Source organism: Pungitius pungitius, chromosome 11, assembly GCF_949316345.1.
Source record: "Pungitius pungitius chromosome 11, fPunPun2.1, whole genome shotgun sequence".
In the NCBI taxonomy this organism is placed as follows: Eukaryota; Metazoa; Chordata; class Actinopteri; order Perciformes; family Gasterosteidae; genus Pungitius; species Pungitius pungitius.
This window is the reverse complement of record NC_084910.1, coordinates 14,452,912-14,473,064: the sequence shown is the minus strand read 5'-3', so window position 1 is coordinate 14,473,064 and position 20,153 is coordinate 14,452,912. Positions and strand designations below refer to the sequence as shown.

At 42.3% G+C, this 20,153-nt stretch overlaps 3 protein-coding genes across 5 annotated transcripts; 1 reads left to right on the top strand and 2 right to left on the bottom strand.

The window, feature by feature from the left end:
* Nucleotides 1-201: 201 nt before the first annotated feature.
* On the bottom strand, nucleotides 202-7,278 carry mboat7 (membrane bound O-acyltransferase domain containing 7). 2 transcript variants are annotated; one of them, XM_037454392.2, is made up of 9 exons: nucleotides 7,144-7,278; nucleotides 5,911-5,990; nucleotides 5,475-5,604; nucleotides 4,850-4,976; nucleotides 4,601-4,757; nucleotides 3,998-4,193; nucleotides 3,346-3,498; nucleotides 3,050-3,226; nucleotides 202-2,642 (listed from the first exon to the last, which is right to left on the bottom strand). In XM_037454392.2, exons 2-9 carry the CDS (start codon nucleotides 5,984-5,986, stop codon nucleotides 2,249-2,251), a joined length of 1,410 nt encoding a protein of 469 aa, XP_037310289.2. In that variant the 5' UTR covers nucleotides 5,987-5,990; nucleotides 7,144-7,278; the 3' UTR covers nucleotides 202-2,248. The 2 variants fall into 2 exon arrangements, with proteins under 2 accessions (XP_037310289.2, XP_037310290.2); XM_037454393.2 differs by having other exon boundaries at nucleotides 5,911-5,993; nucleotides 7,144-7,274.
* Nucleotides 7,279-7,693: 415 nt separating this feature from the next.
* Nucleotides 7,694-9,756, bottom strand: rps9 (ribosomal protein S9). The gene is made up of 5 exons (XM_037454395.2): nucleotides 9,733-9,756; nucleotides 8,942-9,054; nucleotides 8,729-8,851; nucleotides 8,359-8,545; nucleotides 7,694-7,951 (listed from the first exon to the last, which is right to left on the bottom strand). Exons 2-5 carry the CDS (start codon nucleotides 9,036-9,038, stop codon nucleotides 7,774-7,776), a joined length of 585 nt encoding a protein of 194 aa, XP_037310292.1. The 5' UTR covers nucleotides 9,039-9,054; nucleotides 9,733-9,756; the 3' UTR covers nucleotides 7,694-7,773.
* A 411-nt stretch (nucleotides 9,757-10,167) lies between these two features.
* Nucleotides 10,168-19,991, top strand: rbfox1l (RNA binding fox-1 homolog 1, like). 2 transcript variants are annotated; one of them, XM_037454394.2, is made up of 12 exons: nucleotides 10,177-10,648; nucleotides 14,387-14,623; nucleotides 17,016-17,195; nucleotides 17,301-17,354; nucleotides 17,431-17,523; nucleotides 17,617-17,686; nucleotides 17,779-17,838; nucleotides 17,953-18,088; nucleotides 18,168-18,207; nucleotides 18,294-18,361; nucleotides 18,805-18,886; nucleotides 18,976-19,991. In XM_037454394.2, exons 1-12 carry the CDS (start codon nucleotides 10,562-10,564, stop codon nucleotides 19,018-19,020), a joined length of 1,152 nt encoding a protein of 383 aa, XP_037310291.2. In that variant the 5' UTR covers nucleotides 10,177-10,561; the 3' UTR covers nucleotides 19,021-19,991. The 2 variants fall into 2 exon arrangements, with proteins under 2 accessions (XP_062421606.1, XP_037310291.2); XM_062565622.1 differs by having other exon boundaries at nucleotides 10,168-10,648; nucleotides 17,779-18,088.
* The last annotated feature ends 162 nt before the right edge of the window (nucleotides 19,992-20,153 follow it).

Sequence of the window (20,153 nt, the reverse complement as noted above, 5' to 3'; positions counted from 1 at the left end):
GAAAACAGATTGTACTTAAATTAATTTGTGTTATTGTGTAGCTTTAAGAAGAGTAAAGCAGTTGTTTTGGTGAAATCTGTGAACAGAGATGGTAACAAATGCAAAGTATAATCTCATGTAAATATGAAATCCTGATACAAAACTTTTGATTTAACAAAGGCTACAGCTTTTCTTGGTCTAAAGAAAAGTACTGAAACACAGTTGTGTGGTGACTAAGCAGCCGTGTTTTTTATTTTTTATGTGGGAGAGTTAATGATTCCCCAGTCGGACAACTGAAACAACTCTAAAATAATTATCTTAGTGATGTACATGAGGCCAGTAACATTGAAGTATTCTGTAATATGTAAAAGTAACACTGATACCAAGCACTCAGTCGTGTTACAGTAGATGTTACAGTAGATGTTACAGTCGTGTTACAGTAGATGTTACAGTCGATGTTAAAGTCGTGTTACAGTAGATGTTACAGTAGATGTTACAGTCGTGTTACAGTCGTGTTACAGTCGATGTTACAGTTGTGTTACAGTAGATGTTACAGTAGATGTTACAGTCGTGTTACAGTCGTGTTACAGTCGATGTTACAGTTGTGTTACAGTAGATGTTACAGTCGTGTTACAGTAGATGTTACAGTCGGTGCTGCGTGCGAAGCTACAAATGCTTAAAAATAAATAGTGTGGAGATGAGTCACAATCATCACTGAGCAATAACAAAAAACAAAGGGGATCATTTCTACAAGGGTTAAGTCGTGGCACAGAGATGGTACAGTTGATGTGTTATTGACATTATTTAACATATAAAGAACAAAACACAATGCTAGAAAAGACCTTTGCATTCTGCTGTCATCCTTTAAAACACAGACGCAGTTATCACAAAATGTCAGACGGGAGTGAGTGAAAGGACACTTTTCCAACTGTTAATCACGGGTTGAGGGCCGGGCGATGAGTCCATATCACGTGTCAACTTTCAGCAGAAGCCTTTGAGCGATATGATCACAGACATTTATCCCAGTAAATGTTTAATTAAAAACATTTGTCTTGTTATTATAAGTTTAGTCACATGTAACGCATAACGTAGTGACAGTTTATTGAACATCAGTTTTATTATATTATTGATGCATTTTTCTTTTTTTACATCATGGCATACATCAATATCAGGAAATAGCTTGATCCATTGTGACTTCAACCATATTGCCCGGCCCCAGCTGTGCTGTTTTTCATGAATTACATTAGCAGATTATAGTTAAATTGGCGACGTCTTGTATCAAATGTTTGGTCCTAACCGTGAACGGTACATGAAGGAAGGCAGTAGAGACATTGTGGCAGCGAAGGGAGCGTTGCTCTCTTACACTTGTAATATGTACAACAGCGCTATGGAGCGGTCAGTGCAGATGTTCCTGATATGCGCTCACTTACAGGCAGAACAACAGAGACCTTTTGGTTCAATGGATCCAGGGAGTAAAACAAAAGAAATATAATTTGAGGAACAATATAATGCTGGAAAACCAACCTAAACTCTAAAAGTCCTAACGTAATTAGACAAAAATGACATGACATGTACTCTGGACCGTGTAGTTTAGTAGGTTTTACATTGAACTTTCTCAGCATTTAACCATAAAAAAAGTCCAAATGGCAATAGAAATATTTTGTAAAATTAGGAAATTCAAAAACACATGAAAGACACATTTTTCAATCACACTGTCCATTCTGTCCTTGTGTAGAAACATACTTTAACACATTACTGATCACTGCTGGAAAGTTTGGTTGTTTTTGGAAACTCAATTCAATCACACTCAAAATGTGTCATTGTGTTGTATTGTATTGCATTTGTGTGAGGGCGTAAAGACATTTGTGTTACGAGGATTAGATTTATCATTGGTTAAATAAACCTTACTGCCTGTTTTTATAACATGACAATTGAAATATAGTTCACTTAGACACTTAAAGCAAGGGAGAATATTGGGAAATAAAAGCCCACATTCTGTACAGGCAGATGCTTTTAAACTATTAACTACTCTCCATTCTCTACTCTCAACATTCCTTGAGCTCAAACATTCCTCTCCCAGTATTCACAGTGCTTTTAAGTTCAATTACCAGATTTTCCCAATTTTTCTCACAATGAATCTTATTGGACCTGCTGTTTGTTTCTAGAAAGATGAAAGTTGGTGCACTTTATGTTTATAAATTCTAGTCTTGATGTAATTCCTCTTCATGGCCCCAAAAGGTCCCCACCCAGTTCTCTCCTGTATCTTCTTTCAGTCCGTTTTCTCCCCAGGTTTCTCCTCCACCTCTTTTTTCTCCCCCTTGTCCCCTCGGCTTCCTTCCCGCTTCCCTCCCTTCAGAACCCTGCCAACTATGATGCAGCAAACGGCGATGACGTGAATGATAAAGTAGATGGAGGTCCAGTAATTGATGGTGTCCGAGGCTTTCAGCAGCACAAAGCCCATGCACATGTAGTCGTAGGCCCTCATCTTCAGGAACCAATGGACCCAGTCAAAGATGTTCTGACCAGAAGGACCCAGTCTAGCTCGGACAGAGGCCTCCATGGCCGTCTCGGCAGCGATGCACAGGGGGATGGTGAGGAAGGAGAGGTAGTAGCCGACATGTAGTCCGTGCCAGTAGGCGCTGATAAACATGGTCCAGCCGGCCCTAAGAGTTACAGAGCAACAGGAGAGATGATACTATATCCACACACACCTGTAGTTCATTAATTGCTCCAACTTACTGCATCCTGTTGCCTAAAAATACTCAGTGGTGAACTAAATCCAAGAAAGCAGCCACATAATTATTTATTCTTATTGTATTCATCTTTGATAAGAACTACAGTGCCCAAAAGTTTATTTTTAATAAGTAAGGATTCACGCTTTTTTGGAATAATAAAAACCTATAACCATGAACCTTTTTTAATAAGGGGAACCATGACTACGTAACATTCCTGAAGATGCTTGCTGTAACCTCACATCTAACCTCTTTCAAATTTGAGGAACTACTACACAGGTGTGTTATCTGAGCGGCCAATCGCAGCACACGGGGATTTATGGACACATAGAGCTTACCTGAGAGCGTAGGCTTTGAAGGGGGCATTAGGGTAGATGTAGTGATGCAGCCACCACTGCACCGTCATGTTCCAGTAGCGCATGCCATGGCGGACCTTCACACAGAAGTCTGTGTTGTAGCAGTCGATGTTCTGGATGGTTTTGAAGTCGTATTTCTCTTCAATCGATGGATCGGGACTGGTGACAAAGGGGGAAAAAAGAAACAAAGGAATAAATATTAGCTTTCACAGGAAAGTCAGCGGCATGTTCGAGAGCACTGGTCGTTCGATACACCTGTTAGTCCTGTGATTACGTACCTGTAGGTGACGGAGGGTCCTCCTCCAGGTTTGGACAGCGCCTTTTTGGGATAGCAGCCAAGACCTGCGCTGATACAACCAGCCTCGGCTCCACACCAGGCTGCGTAGAAACGCATCCTAAACACGAAGAACACTGCTACCATGTAGAAGACCCTGGGCACCGAGAGAAAGGTACGTTATTCATCTCCAGCCAACCAAGCAACTGTAGGGCTGTTCTGAGGACATTCAACCCTAAATTACTGGCAGGGCCGCCACTACTATCCGAAACCACAGCATTGTTTGTATTTAGCTCACTATTGTGGGCTTTGTTTTTGGGCATTTGCCTCCCTCTGACAAACAGCAGCATCACTGAAAAGAAATTAGTAGAGGTATTGTACAATCATTACACTGGAGTTTAAGTTTATTTGATACCAGAACAACATAGGAAATATTCTGAAATATGTTAGGCTTCTTAGGCTGTTTTTTAGCAAGATAAAAGTCTTTCTTTATTTTATTTTCCTTGATTCTGTGAGTTCTTCTCATAGCATTTACATTATTGTATAGTATTGTATTGTATTTATACACATTTGTGAAATGATGTGTTAATTGTCATGTTTACTATTCTCAACCTCCTATTATTGAACTGTTAGTATTATCAATTTACTAAAAGTACCTAAAGAAAACGTTCCGGTCCAGAAACTCCTCTGTGCGAACGTAGGCCAGAGGGAAGACAGAGTTGACCGACAGGAACAAAGCGGCGTACACGGGAACCAGCTTCAAGCGCTGCAGGCACGGCACCCAGCCGGGCAGGGCCTGCGGGCTGGGCTGCCGCAGCCAGTCGGCGTACGTTTGGAAGCGAAAGAAGGGACCTTTAGGGAGATGGAGGGAGGAGAATGAGGAATGAAGGCGGTGACGAGACGGTGGCCGACATTAATGGACAATAACGACAACGCAGAACAAAAAAAGGGAAACAGTGGAGGACAGAGGGGTTCAAAAGAAGAGAGGTTGGTGGGTGAATAGGAAAGGGGAGTAAGAGAACCAAAAGAGAGCATAGGTATATTAAAACCACAACTAGTTCTAACTAATATGCAATGTAATATTGACTCACAATATTGGACAAGGAGCGGAGAGCGAGACAAAGAAAAATAAGTTAAAATGCATGCAAAATAAAAATCACATCAACAAAAACGTACGTGGATGTAAACAGCTTGCACACAGACATAATGTTTCAGAACATAAAATCAGAAGAGGGTAGGACGCGATTGCACAGACTCACCAGTCATTATCCCGGCATAGCAGTAGCTGTAGGACAGAATATCGTAGAGCGAGGGCTCCTGGGACAGACCGCCGATGACGGGGGACTTGGCGAAAGAGCTCACTTCATTCTTCTTCTCAATGTGGAAGGTGTACACCTCGTTAGCCAGACTCACCATCTGAGTGAAAAGCAGGAAGACACGTGAAGACAGGCGCGAGCGCTGTAAAGACGCTGGGTGTCGCTTCCGATGATCTGAGCACGGTTGTGTACCTTGAGAGTGAGAAGCAGCTGGATGGCGTTGGCGAAGGGTGTCGGTTGTGGCAGACCGAACCACGTAGCGAGACGGAAGAAGAGGAGGTAGAGAAAGGTCCAGGTGAGACTCAATGCTGGGGCATGCCTAGTAGACACGGATACATGTTGGGAGTGAGTTTACATGTTCTATCCACAGCCCAGCTCAGGTGGACAGTTTGGTCCCCTTTGACACCTGCATCAGTTCATTTTTTATAATACATGTGTCCATTTGTTTTCACATAAAATATATAATATACAATGTATCAAAGGAGTCATTATTTTAAAATAAACCAAAGGACGTGTGAGAAGCTTATGTTATGTGTACTTCTATGAAAAAAAGGCAAGATGAACACGTTCAGTCTCAAGCGAAAATTCCTAAACAGATTTTTTAAAGATGAGGATTTACTGCTTTTCTTTGTCATATTAAATGGTGAATTGAATATCTTTGGTTTGGACTGTTAGTGAGGCAAGAAATATTGGGCTCTGAGAAGTTGTCTATAAATTGTGGACATTCCAAAGACTTATTTGTTACTGAAGATGAATTAATAAAGATAGTGTTTTTCAGTGAAATACGTTTGTAAAAGCATTGCTGTTCATCCCTCACCGCCAGCTGCTCTTTATAATAATCCATATTCCAATCACGGTGGCAAGAGAGTGGAGGGTGTGGATGTGGCAGGTAGCGATGGCGATAGAGAGGCCCAGAAGAAGACCAGCCCCCTGCTTCACAGGAGGACCTGAAGCAAAAGCAAAGATGAACAATGAATTCACCTACAACCCGCTATCAAGGAGCTGTGGGGCACGGCACCGGAGACACGGCATCAAAAAATATTACTTGCATTGTTGGGTAACAAAGGCGCCAGCTATGACAAGAAAGAGGAATGTGTGGAATAAAAAAAGAATACATCTCTGGTTCTGCTCATTATACTTTTATCCATGTGACAGAAAAAAAATGATACATCCTTGTTTATATTCTTTACCAAAACTTTAGTTTAGACTCTTCATAAGACAAATATAAATGTAATATTATTATGAATACTCACTGAGGTAACGGAAGAGGAACCCAACAGGGATGGATGCAGCAAGAACTCCCAAGTACACCAGCTCATCAGGAGACATCGCTCTGCTGGCACAGAGGACACAGATCAGCCCTAGACTTGTATGTATAAACAACTACATACATATGAAACATCGTTAATAGACAATCTATATTTATGAGTAAACAACACATAGAGGGTAAGAATGCAGGAAATACAACACATCTGTTCAAATACCTGCAACATTAACCTCGGCAAAGCTAATCTTTTCTATTTTTATTGAGACTTCATCACAGATATGATTAAACCCTACACTGGGTTTGAGGACAGTTTCAGGGGTCGATCACATATTACAAATTGGGGGGAATAGTTCACCATAAAATTAGAGGGTTTGTCCCTACGTTTGCATTTGTTTAATTAAAAATAATCTGCTCATCTCCTACTATTTTGAAATGTGGGGATTTTATTGTTCTCACAGTAGTTAGTGTTTAATTAAATTGAGTTTACTCTGAATATTTTTGATTCCTTGGACATTTGTATTGGGAAATGAATGGCTTCATTCTTTTGAAATGTTTCGTGTTGAAACTTGAACGGCGACGTTACTGAGAACACCTTCACAACATATCCGGTGAGTTTTGTAAGAGCACCGTGTAACTGTTGCAGCACCTTGTACATCATCTAAAACAGATCAAATAAATAAAAGCGTTCTTCGAGATGTTGGCTGCTAGAGACCAACACATTTGAATATTATTACATAACACGGAAATGACAGATGGGCGCTCATCCACAGTGTGACATAGGAAGTAGCCCAGAGGACAGCAGACCTCCTTCATTCGACCACAGCAAACAGCTGCATCTTTAATCGCTGTCAGTGAGGAGTTTCAACAGATTAACGTTGCGTTTATGAAGTGCTTTTTAACACGTGACCACATTCCACCACTGCCTCGCGTGTCAAAGCTACCGTCTCTTCCAGCTGAGCTTACCCGGTAACGACTAGCGACGAAAGAGACGCTGCCCGAGAAAAGAGAATTTAACTGCTTTGTAAGCTGAAACACGTTGAAGGATGAAATAGTTTTAAAAGGTTGAGGTTAACCCATTGTAGCGTGAATATCTTGACTGGCGCCGGTCTGCAGAGGGGCGCAAACGTTAAAAGGTCCAAACATTGCTCGTTAGCTCAGTGGCTGCAACGGCGACGGGTGCATTAGCAAGAAGGGGTTAAAAAAAACAAGTTTTACTTACAATTACAACTCGTTAAATCACCACGGTTTGATAACGTAGGTTTGCCACAGCGCGCACATTCAACAACCCATTCACACTGCTGCCAGTCGTATATTTCACTTCCTGGTTGTGAAACTAGGACAGCGTGCAGGACGGTACCATTATTAATGTAGGGGTGTCAACCCACACGTTAAGGGATGAGGCGGATAAACAGTCATAGTACAAGACCCTGCCTCCTTCCTCGTGGCGGACCCTCCCTCCGGAACTCAACACATCCGGTATTCCAAACCTTCCCATATTACAAAGCGATGAGCGACCTAATATGACCTTAAATGAAGTTAACTCTTATACAAGCTATAGTGTTGTTTACTAAAAGCACTTCAAAACAGCCCATTGATCAAGCACACATGTTCGAATTTAAATTTTATCTTAAGCAGGATAGGATATATTTGACAAGGAATGCCTTAGAATTAGAATAGAAATAGAATATACTTTCAAATTGTAATACATAGAACAGTTTATAATAGTGTTTCAGAAGCATAACCACCAGAATATAAAAAATGCCAACAACTTATTTCTCTGGTCAGACCAAAGTTTTATTTTGAATTTTACAGAACAGGTTGTGAGGACAGTCCCTGGAAGAGATCCTTCTTAATCTTCCTCCTCATCGTCAGCGCCTCCAGCTCCAGCCTGGCCCTTCTTGGCGTTCTTTCTCTTGACGCGGCCTGGACGTCCGCCGCCGTACGGAGACCTCAGAGAGAAGTCAATGTGCTTCTGGCTGTCCAGGCGAACCACAAAGGAGGGGATGTTCACCACCTGCTTGCGCACACTGCAAAGACAGATAAGGTAAAATATTGCCTTTTATAAAAAGTAGCCAAATGTATCAACACGTTGTCCAGCTATAAAATTCTATAGAAGTCAGATGCGTACATTTTACAAGTTGTAGGGACAACTACAATTGCCCGAGGTGCAATCCCCCTTACCTGACAGCCACAACACAGTGGCACAGTCCAAGCCCTTGGTGGCAGGGTTGGCTCTGGGCAATGTCTACTTACAAGGTATACGGTTTTGATACCGAAGTGACCTTGCTGAAATGTTTAACGGTTCTCAGCGGAGAACGTTACATGTTGAGCGCCCTCTGATGAAAGAGGAAGCATCGAGTTTCTGTTGAGTCCCTCATCAAGCTTGCGACCCGTGGATTATTTGAGGTCTGTTCCCCTGGTGTCTGGAGCTTACCGAATGTGCCTCTGGCGGATAAGGACGCGGGCATGGTGGATGCTCTTGGCAAGTCCAAGCTTGAAGACCTGAGTCTGCAGCCTCCTCTCCAAGAAATCTTCAACTTTCAGGCCGAGGATGTAATCCAGCTTCATCTTACCCTCGTCCAGCACACCGATCCTCACCAGACGCCTGAGCAAAGCATTACCTGGGAAAGCACAGGATTGATTTTATAATCTCCAGCAGAAGTGTATAATGGAAATTAAGTTTAATTGGCAGTTTTGGCCTCATTGACGAGGAATTCTTGACACCACAGAAAATCTGAGTAAGTGAATATTTAAATCATCGGCCAATACAATGCACAAAGCAGTGTTTTGATTTCTTTCAATACCTTCAAACAGACGCTTGGGGTCCTTCTCATCAAGAGTGAGGAGCTCTCTGGCAGCTTTGCGAATCTTGGCCAGGGTGAACTTGACCCTCCACACCTCACGCTTGTTCCTCAGACCATACTCGCCTTTAAGATTAAAAAAAAATAAACAGTCAAATGATGTCTAGTGTAAAAAAGGACAACCTGTTGTACAATGGGGGTGGGATGCAAGCATACCAATGAGTTTCAACTCCTGGTCGAGTCGGGACTTCTCGAATGGACGGCGAGGGGTGACGTATGTCTTGCGACAAACCCAACTCCTGGCAACGGGCATGGCGGCTTTTCAGTGCCTGCAACATCAGACATTAGGTTGATAAATATTCATACAACAGATGCAAAAGGCTGAAAAATTTTTTCTCGAAAATAAGTAACTGGGAAATACATTAGTCAAATTGAAATACTTAAATGTAGCGTCATGTATTAAAACCCTTGAGAGTTGCTGCAAAACTGCCTCGTCAAGAATTCAGTGCAAACTATGAAAGTGACGTGATCTTCAAAAGGTCTGGTCGAACGCAGTAATGTTCATTCATCATTACAACAAAAATATTTCCTATGTTTAGGCTCAACACTAACAGCGCTAACCATAGTGTACATTACTTAGTCGTTTTTACTTGTACTTTGTCGATGTACGGATATAACGTTACGTAACCAATAACAACGTGACAAAATACAGGCTTCATTTAACATTAGTAATGAGAAACAATATAAATAGTTCTATAGGATACCGTTAATAGTTAAACCTACGACTAGGCCGCAGCTGCACCACGTTGTTCACTGCGACCAGCTAGCCTAGCATAGCGGAATGGACGTTAGCTCTATAGTTGGAAAAACCCCATTACAACACCATACGTTGGCTAATTAAATGACATAATCACCGATAAAACCAAGTTCCATTTAGCTGCCTATGAAAGCATGTAAACATGACGGGCCTATATGCTGGTGAGATGGCATGAGGGCTGAGCTTTTACCTGCTTCGCTCAGGCCAGCGCAGGAAAGAGAATGTGAGAGGAAGCTCCCGTCCCTTTTATAGCAGCGGCGCCGGAGGTACACAAGTCCCACAATGCACCTCTGCTCCAGAACGGAAGAACAAACGCCGGACGTACTGCACTCTGCTGGTCAAACAGCTGAAAACACGGACACGCAATGTCTTCAGTTTCAAACGAGTGTGCGTGCTCATATATGTCCGCAGACGTGTGTGTATGAGTAAAAGTCATGAAGTCACACCGTCCTTCCATAAAATGATCATAGAAGTTTAGCTGGTGAAGCTAATGAATAAGAGTCACGTTACACAAGGAGTCAAATCAACTGCTTTGTAGCCTATAATTATAAGTGTGTACCACGTGGTGCAAAATCTTGCACCACAGCATGTTTAAGAGTGAGGGTGGTAAGGTGGTAAACACGGAGAGAAGGACATAAGGGACTATTTATATAGCACTGAAATGGGACCCTCTGCATGTGTTTCTGTCTGTCAGGCTGCACTATCAACTGATGGACACACAGAAGCTCACTTGCTTTCTCTTTCTCTGTTCTGTATACAGTCTAATCTGGACAGGACATCGGTTATTTTGTGGACTTTCATCGCATTTTCTTCCTTGACTCATCTGTGAGATTAAATTGAGTCTCAAACCTTTCCCTCACCCTCGTGGATCTTTTCTCCTGTTCAGATTTTTTCTTCTTTTCCCTCCCGGCCGGATCGCCTGCTCTTCTGTCTTCAGAGTCACCCTTTCTTTTCCCCCCAATCTCCTTTTCCTCCCACCTTCCACCTTCCCTTGTTTCATTGTGCGTGGTTTTTGGGCCATGCTCTCCTCACCCACTGTGATTCTCCAGCCTTACGGACTCCCCGTCTACCCACAGACAGCCACATGCTACCCCAGCCTAGTTCAGGTAAAACTCTCCTTCATTTACTCTCACATGGATTTTTCTCTTCACAATCCCGCGTCATCAAATGTCCAGTTTGTGAGACTGTATAAGGTGGCCATTGAGGGGTTGTAAATAATGTCACATTATGTCAATCAAGATTCCTAAAAGTTTGGGCTTATTAACACCTAAGCAAATGACTAAAAGTTGGAGACGCTTTTTACAATCACAGAATGCTAAAAAATGCTAAAGAATTTAACAAATTTGCAAATTCTCCAGATTTAAGAAGCAGATAGGCTCGTACTTTAAGGACTATATTTAGCTTTTCATTGTAAATGAATGTCACTGTGCCTATAAACCATCAACACCATAGCTGAAGAAAACATTTAGTAACTCCCATGAGAAAACCAAAGGGCTATAATTTCCTTCAGGTAATGACTTTTTTAATAGTAAAGACACACGAGGGGTTATCTTTAGTCTGCTGGTTTCAGTGATGCCATCAAGTGGTACAAGTGTGTGTGTGTGTGTGTGTGTGTGTGTGTGTGTGTGTGTGTGTGTCTAAGTGCCCATGACATACCATTAATGCCACGATGCATCTGGTATCTCTCTACCTTGTCTCTGTGCTTCACAACAGCTGTATTTTTAGCCCTCTTCTCCTGAGCAGATAATCACAGGCGGAGATTCCGTCACCTTGTTTTCTGCACTCTACTCTCCCAATATGTGTTAACCTCCCTGATGTACATTTAAGTGTCAAAAAATTCACATCGATTCTTTTAGTTAGTGGTTAGTTTAATGTGGTACTTTGAGAAAAGAGAGGTACATTTTGGAGGGGTTTTATGTAAAAAAAAAAACGTTTGTATTGTATAAAGCGAAACAGCTGTGTGGAGAGTTTAAGTCTAAAATCTGGTCAGGTTCTTTTATCACTTCATCGTCTTTGCATTCCGTCTCTCCAAAAATTTTTTTGCCATTTGAGGAATGCCCAAAAATCTAAAATGTAATTTAAGGTGGCAACAATGAATGACTGGAAAATTCATATTTAGTTTTACTCAAGGAGCTTCAGGTTCACTTACATTTGTAAGTTGGCCGGCATTAAAAGGCCACATCTGCAGTTTAGTATCGTATGTGTGTAAATCCTGTGGCAGCTGTCCCAGCAGGCACCTGGCTCAGAGCCGTTGACCCCTGACCCCTAAATGACAGCTGAGGGGGGGTAGACGAGAGAAAGAGGGAACAAATGGAAATCCAAAAAAGCCTTCAAGGAGGAGAGGAGGGGTGGGGGGGGGGGCACAGTGTCTGCTGACACTGTAATACTTTATTAGGCAGAGTGGCTGCCACAGTCTGTTGAATTACAAAGAATGGTCGCGACAATCTCAGATTGTCTTATCTTGACTCGTCTGTCTTTTTATTTTATCTTTGAGGACGGTGGAGGCAGTCAGGCTGTTTCCTCCGATAAATGGGACGCAACACAGACACAAGTTAGTGTTGACAAGTTTGGAAACGTGTTGCAGAACAAAAATTTAAACAACACAACCTGGACAATCCGTAATTAAACTTAAACTTTTCTTTCTTGTTTTTGCCCATTTTAAATATCTCAACAAGTTTGGATGGATTTTGTGTGTGTGAAAGGTCTTAACAACCACCGTCGCCATGACGTTTGGTACACGCCCCCCTGGCCTCTGGCGCCCTGTGACCCAAACACGAACAAAAATAATGCCTTCCTATCAACATTGGCTGTTCTTTGTTCTCTGGTGCCAATCAGCCAATGGGAGCATGCTCGCACACAAAGCAAAGATTGTGATTGTACCCGCTTAACATCTGCATTTTAACATGTGATCCATGTGAGAATATTAACTTTCAACGTTTAGTTGGACGCCCGGCTGTGACTGAGCTGCCGGTGAATCTGAAGCTTTTTAGTCTTTTATACTGAAAGCAAACTCATACTCTAATTCAATAAACAGTTCAGTTCAGGTGAACCTCTGGAAAAACTGAATGTAAACAGTTTGTTGTATTGTAAAAAGCTAATTTTAAAAACAGGAAATATTAAAGCGGCCTTGATGAACTGTATTTCTGACATTGCAGTGTTTGAAGTTTGATACTTGGCTCAAGCATTTGACCCATATTCAACCATTCTGCCTCCAATTATTCCTTTATTGCACAGATGAAAATACTTATGTCAACTTTACATTATTATATTATACAATGCAAGAGAAAAATGTGTGTTTGACATTCAGGGAAATATGATTGAACCAACCTTCATATCTGTCCATATATTAAGGCACCAACATCAGAAATCCTGGAAACAGGGAAACAGCCTGGTTCTTTCTAAGTTGAAACAAAATCAACCTACCAGCACATTTAACGCTCACTTAGCGACATGTATTTTGTCATAATTATTAAAAGAAGATTGTGAAAACTACAGCTAAGCTGACCTTTAACTTATTATTTACTGACATCCAAATAGAAGCATTTACTTGCATAAATACCTCATCTTGGCGAAAGAGCTCTTCCTGCAGAGTGTGTGTGTTTTAAAGGAAAGTGTGGGTGGGGGATGAGGTGATTGACAGTTACAGATGACCACAGTTGGTGTGGCGTCTTGCTCCCTTTTGCTCTGGAGATTATTTGATTTGATTGGTGGATGAGTAGCACTCATGGTGCGGTAGGCGGGTGGTCAGCAACGTTAAAAGATGCTGCAGTTGTTGGAAAATGCATCAGAGATTGAGGAATGCACTAAGGGGGTAAGACAATGCTTTAATCCATGATAAATTTAACTGTTCACCTCCACCTCTGAGTGGAAGGAGTTATATTCATTTCATTGTGTGATTTAACTGAAATTAGGCTGTAGTGACCAGACCCTGTGATAATTCTTAGTCAGGCAAAATTATCTATAATCTTCTCGATTAAGTTGTTAATAATGTATTCTATATGTCAGGAAAAAGCACTGACTATTGTTTCTGGTCTTTGGCTAAAAATAGCATTATAACAAGGGGCATTGAGGAAATCTTTGAAGTTGGCTAACTTTAAGAAGAATATAATTGGCATTTAGCACATTATTTACAAAAAACAACTCGACTACATTTTGTAGTAAAAGCTACAGTAAAAGTAGCAATAGTGCAGGAATACTATACTGAAACTAACAATTATAAAATGTTAAATGGCTAGTTTTTAGAATAATGTAAGCTTTAATTTTGCAGCTGGTAAAGGCGAGTCTTAATTTTATCAATTTATTTAATGCCGGGTTGCTGAAAAATGTATAATCTTCTGAGGTGTAACAGTGTTAGTAATGAAAAACGTAAACACTAAAAAGTTCTTAAAAGTAAATGTTTGTTTCCATCAATGGCCATTTAAATTTTATTCCAAAAGAAGCATGAAGCCATTAAGACGTTGATTATTTATGTTCTTTCTGTCTCACCTTGGAGAGATTTGTATTCATCTTTTTTTCACCGCATCATGAACCACATTCAACCTATTCGTTATTGTAAAGATATAAATTGTACTTTTCTATAACATGTTTTGAAACGGCTTATTTGATGAAAATTGTACTTTCTTGTTACTTGTTCTTCTGAGTTTGTATCTCTATGGTGGAAATGCACTTATTGTAAGTCGCTTTGGATAAAAGCGTCAGCTAAATGATGTAATGTGATGTAATGTAAATGTAATGTAAAAGCAACAGAAGAACAGTGGCGACACAGTGGTGAGTTTGTTTACACCTCTGACATCCTGTGAGGACTCATTCCGGCCTCTCTCTCTCTCTCTCTCTCCTCCCCCCAGGGGGGCCCCTCTCAGGAGGCCGGCCCCGGCAGCGTGGACCCCTCCCTGTCTCAGGTCTACGCCCCACCGCCCTCCTACCCTCCTCCCGGCCAAGGTCCACCGACGTCTGCGAGCAGACTGCCACCTCTTGATTTCACCTCCGCACACCACAGTTCAGAGTACCCCGAGCATCCCCAACTCAGAGTGTATCAGGGCCCCCAGCTGGACGGGGCGGAGCCGCTGACCTCCAGTAACACGGTGAGGGCAGTTTGTTGAGTTGAAGTGAAACGTGAGCCTCGGTCAGTAAGTGTTACAGGAAACCCAGCTGCGTTCAGGTAGAACATCCATAAGTTCTATCAGGGGAAGCTCGACTAGATAGAGTTTCCTTCTATATTTAGAGAGCCGCAGGCCCCTGTCGTGTGTCCATGTACGGGAATGTCGCTCGCACTCGGAGTGAGGGGCGGCATTTGTTGTTGAAAATAAATTTCCACTTTTTCTGTCTCCCGAGTGTCTTATTTAGCAGGCAATAAAACAGATCCCCTTTCAGGATTATGGCGGTGACATTTGGTGGTTATATATTGACGGATAACAATTAGAGGATGTATGGAACATAACTGACACTTTACATGTTGAGTTTTTGTGGTTCATTTGATCAAATCTCATAGATTTGCTTAAGTTTTAATGTGGAAAATTGAATTGAAATAACTTTATCCTTACAATGCACAAAATAATCTTCTCAACATGCCATTATGTCTGTAATTGTCTGTAATGTCTTTCCTATTTAAGAAAAATCATCTGTCCGTTCAGTCAGATTCATCTTCCATTTCATTTTCCATCCAAAATTAAATTGTTCCAAACTATTTACTAAAATCTTTTGATTCCAGGGTAGTAATTTTTGTGTTGGTTGGACCAATATCTCATTAATCATCCCTGGATTGCAAATTAGGGAAGGGATTGTTTTCATTCATGGGTCCTGGGTGACACTGCTAGTTTTGGTTTTGAGTTGTCATGAAATTTGCTCCTGATATTCAAGGTCCCTGGAGGATAAATTCACTTTTTCCTTTTCCAGTTATATATATCAAACCCAAATACATGCCAAATGAACATTATTATGAGCCATCAGCATAATAACACAATCATTTTTATTGTTAGCTTACCAACTTACTGAATCTGTAAAGTCCTCTGTGTCTGTGTCCTGCAGCGGCACGTTTCTCTTCCTTCTCTCATGAATGGTGTTTTGTGGCCCCATCTATATATTTTATTACTAGAATCCCTGACATACTCGGGTCTGTGCTGATTTTCGGTGGGAAAGTTGAGACGTCGCCATGGAGGGAGGGGGTCAAAGTGGGAGGATGACCAGATGACCCCCCCCCCTGACCCCCTCTGAAATATCGCTCAGGTCGAGAAACACAATTCTGCATCGTGACATGACACCACCACCCACCCCAACCCCCCCCTGTCTCCCCTCGTCTGTAGCCTGTCTGTGGCGTGTGTGTGAGTGTGTGTGTGTGTGTGTGTGTGTGGGTGGATGTGGTAATCTGCAGGTCAAGCCAGTGTAGTGTAATCCAGTGGCCTGTGTGCGTTTGTGTTTGTAAAACGCTCCTGTGTGTGAATGTGTCTTTGTTCCCTTTTCTCATCACCAACTTATTAATTATGCCCCTTGATAAGTGACCTTTAACCCTTGGCAGAAAAGCAGCACCGTGACCCCAGACTGACCCTTGTGGAACGTACAGTTTTGATCTCTCTCCGCTCCTTCTCTGGCTCTCACTGCTGAAGCTCACTGTATTTTCTTTTCTCTTCTCAAATTTCTTGCAGACTTTTTTTCTTTCTTGTTTGGACTTAATAATTTGTCTTAAAACATATATTTAACATTTATCTTCTGCAATGGTTGATGATGCCGGTTGACCAACACGTACACGTGCACACACTAGCATCGTGGTGCATTGTGGGATAACGAATGTTTTGATTTTGGCACATTAGACCTTGGATTTTTCTGCATGAGGCAAATTGAATTAGTTCGATATTACTGTATCTATAGATGATTTCAACTGCTTAGATGAAACAAGGACTCAGTTAAAGTCATTTGCGCTTTTAAAGGGGAGCTTAGATTTGCTGTAATTCTCTTTGCCACAGCTTGAGTGAACATAGGTAGTTTGAGTGTCAGATGTTTAATCTCTATTGATGTTGTACAGTGCATCAGTCTTTATACTGTCCCACAGGCATGTATTCAAAGACGCCTCACTAAAATGGAGCCCTTTCCTGCCTCCTCACATTTGCCTGAGAAGGATCACTGGTTGCTGAATGCTCTTTGACCTTTGGTTTGAATCACTTCATGAAAATGATTTTTGCCTAATGCCATGTGATGCTTACACGACTGAATTGTTTACCAAACAGAATGTTATTATGAAATGTTGACGCATTTGTTCCCTGAATTGACTTTATATTATTTTCATTTCTTTCCCTTTCTTTCTTTGTTTTTCTGCTGATGCGCTCTCACTGTTTTTTCTTCTCACCTATTCTCATCTCATTCATACTCATTTCCATCTTTCTGTTTTTGTTCGTTCTTTCACGTCCTCTTCCTTCCCATCAATTCGTCATCTATCCCCTGTGCTCCTTTTCTCTCCTCCTATTTTCACCCTCTCACTGTCAGGAGGACGGTTTGGCCCCTTTGACCTCTGACCCCCAGTCTCTGAGCGTGTCGGTGTCATCGGGGGGCGGAGCAGGAAGTGGGAGTGATGAGGAGGGGTCAAGTAAGGCCCAACCGAAGCGCCTCCACGTCTCCAACATCCCGTTCCGCTTCAGGGACCCGGACCTGCGCCAGATGTTTGGGGTACGAATTTCTGTGCATTAATACGATGTCCTACGAATAGAATAAATAGATCTGTTTTTATTGGTTGTGTTATAGTCACCCAATATACTTATTCTGACATTTTAGCAATTTGGGAAGATCCTTGATGTGGAAATAATCTTCAATGAGAGGGGGTCCAAGGTGAGCACCACAAAATCATTAATGCTGGAACTCTTAATGAACAAAAACAGAATCTAAAATATAACATGACCTGCAGGGCTTTGGATTTGTCACCTTCGAGAGCGCGAGTGAGGCCGACCGAGCAAGAGAAAAGCTCAACGGGACGATTGTGGAGGGGAGAAAGATTGAGGTGAGGGAGAGTTCCCCATTTAGGTTTCCATAATTCATATTCCCCTTACTTCTCTTTAATCGCTGCCCTGGCTCCATTTCTCCGTCTCCCCAGGTCAACAACGCCACTGCAAGAGTCGTTACTAAAAAGCCGCAGACTCCTCTTGTGAATGCTGAGATTTCAAGTAAGACCCCTCAATCATTTTCGCCCTCCTTCCTTTGTGCCCTGAAGGATTCCGGGTGTCTCCTGTGAAACTCATTCTCGTTTTCTGTGCAGCTGCTGGATGGAAGATCAACCCAGTCATGGGCGCGATGTACGCACCTGAGCTCTATACAGGTAACTCCTTCTTCATGGAACTGCTCCCTCATCGTAACGAGGCCAAAGGTGTTGCTGCTATTCACTCTTCGTGCTGGTCGATCGATGCTGTTTATTTATTTATTATTTTCGCAGTTGCCAGTTTCCCGTATCCCGTACCAACTCCCACCCTGGCCTACCGGGGCTCCGCGCTGCGCGGCCGGGGCCGAGCCGTCTACAACACCATTCGCTCCGCTGCGGCCGCACCCACCGCTGTGCCCGGCTTCCCTGGGTAATACGTCATTATATAATACACATTACATTCACTCCCTGCTTTATCGCCCTAATGCTGTTTCAATCGTGTTTATCAGGATGGTGTATCAGGAGGGACTGTATGGAGCAGAGGTCTATGTAAGTAGTTGTGCTTGTTTGCTGCGTAGAAGTCATTTATAGCGGCTGTGGTTGTATATGATGTTGTGTTATTTCTGTCATTGCAGGGTGGCTATCCTGCAGCTTATAGAATGGCCCAAACGGCGTCTGCTGCCACAGCGACCTACAGTGACGGGTAGGCGGATAAACAGCACCAACGGCACCATTTCAAAGGGCAGCTTTTAGCGCTGCTGTGATGAGTTCACAAGCTCGGGAAGTCTTTTCTAAACAGTGGGATTTAAACCTGAGTGCAAGTTTATTTTCTTAACCACGTATTGCTGTAAATATGAAAGTTTTCCTCGGACGTCCAATCTGTAATCTATATTCCTTTAAACCATAAAAACAGTTAAAGGTTAATAGTCAATAAACTAGAAATGCTCTTGGAGAGCGAGTACCTCCACCATGACAGTTTGCAAGGGTGAAAAATGAAAATCGGGCCACGAAGAAGGGCGAACTATTAAAGAATAACAACGACAGAGCAGCTAATGTGAGTGAATCAGGGGAAGTAGCAGGCTGCTCCCCACAGCCCCGAGCTGCAGCAGTTTGACGTTCACAGCTGCTCCTGATGTCTTTGAGCAGATACGGACGCATTTACGCGACAGCTGCGGATCCCTATCACCACTCGGTCGGACCAACGACGACATATGGCGTCGGCACGATGGTGAGTCCAGTCCAAACACACAGAGTGGTCTTGTTACACAGTTAACAGGCCGACCCTGGTCACACCTGGCACACCGCTTCTGTCCGCAGGCCAGTTTGTACAGAGGAGGATATAACCGCTTCACCCCGTACTGAGCCTCCCGGGGGGGAGGGACGTCTCTTTTTAACTCTGGGAGCGGCTGATCCACGGACACCTCAGGACCGATTGTGAGGTCGTGGGAAATGTGGAAATGGGTTTTGATGATTTCCTGCCTCCATCACAACCAAAGAGAGACTAAACAGACTGATGTAAATAGCGTAGGACCCATCGTCCGATCTACTGACGAGCACTTGGCATCTGAGAGAGGACGCTGTGTGTGTAATGTATAGACAGACGCCGAGAACCTTTAAAGGAATCTTGTTCTCCCATTTTAAAGAGAGATAAATACTGTGAGAATGATTTTTTTTTTGTGAGTCAATTCACGAGTCAAACTGTACTAGAAACGTTTTGTACAATGTTGAATGAGTATTATTTGATGAAGAATATTTAAAACATCTGTGTGTGTGTGTGTGTGTGTGTGTGTGTGTGTGTGTGTGTGTGTGTGTGTGTGTGTGTGTGTGTGTGTGTGTGTGTGTGTGAACATATGAGTGAGGGAACACATCAGTATTGTTCAGTTTGCAGCTCAACCAAGAAACAATGCTATCAGCATCACAATCAGCAGAACCCACGTTTGTCTGGATGTAGTTTGGAATTTCATTTTCTTTGTTTGCATCTCTAACAATCTACCTCTCCAACATATTTCACTTTGAATACAGCGAGCATTATTAATCCCATATAGTTTTCTCGGCTTGTGAGCTTTCTCTTCTCTATTTCTGTCCATTAATGCTTATTCAAGGCCGAAGTATTTTAATGTCACAAAGCGCTCCCTGTTCAAGGGTCCTTCTCTGTTCTATTCAAACTCCTGGTTCCTTATTTCACATCTTTTTGAGATTATTCTGTCTTTCCTCACTGAGCTGTTGAATAACTTCTTGACTTGTATTGATGGATTTCTTCTTCTCTTGGTTGCTGTTGCAGTCTTTTCTGCTGTGTTTGATGGTTACCTCTTAATAAAACTATTTTCTCTCTTTTCCTCTTCTGCCCTTTATTGATTCATAACATTTTTCAAGCTTTGTCATAGAAATTTCTGTCTGTGTCTTTGGGTTGTTTTGTTACTAAGCTGCTCCGATGCCAACGACTTGTGATTGATTGAAAATGTAAAAGTAACCGATTATTGAATGAGGAAGTCCGG

Bases quoted from the DNA above. Each gene is read 5' to 3' on its own strand.
- mboat7 (XM_037454392.2), bottom strand. From the start codon at position 5,986: ATGTCTCCTGATGAGCTGGTGTACTTGGGAGTTCTTGCTGCATCCATC. The intron at 5,605-5,910 runs GTGAGTATTCAT...CTTTTGCTTCAG, and splicing joins GTTCCTCTTCCGTTACCTCA to GTCCTCCTGTGAAGCAGGGG. The intron at 2,643-3,049 runs GTAAGCTCTATG...TGTAACTCTTAG, and splicing joins TTCAAAGCCTACGCTCTCAG to GGCCGGCTGGACCATGTTTA.
- rps9 (XM_037454395.2), bottom strand. From the start codon at position 9,038: ATGCCCGTTGCCAGGAGTTGGGTTTGTCGCAAGACATACGTCACCCCT. The intron at 8,852-8,941 runs GTATGCTTGCAT...TTAATCTTAAAG, and splicing joins CCAGGAGTTGAAACTCATTG to GCGAGTATGGTCTGAGGAAC. The intron at 7,952-8,358 runs GTAAGCTCCAGA...CTGTCTTTGCAG, and splicing joins ATCCGCCAGAGGCACATTCG to TGTGCGCAAGCAGGTGGTGA.
- rbfox1l (XM_062565622.1), top strand. From the start codon at position 10,562: ATGCTCTCCTCACCCACTGTGATTCTCCAGCCTTACGGACTCCCCGTC. The intron at 18,208-18,293 runs GTAAGTAGTTGT...CTGTCATTGCAG, and splicing joins TGTATGGAGCAGAGGTCTAT to GGTGGCTATCCTGCAGCTTA. The intron at 18,362-18,804 runs GTAGGCGGATAA...GTCTTTGAGCAG, and splicing joins ACAGCGACCTACAGTGACGG to ATACGGACGCATTTACGCGA.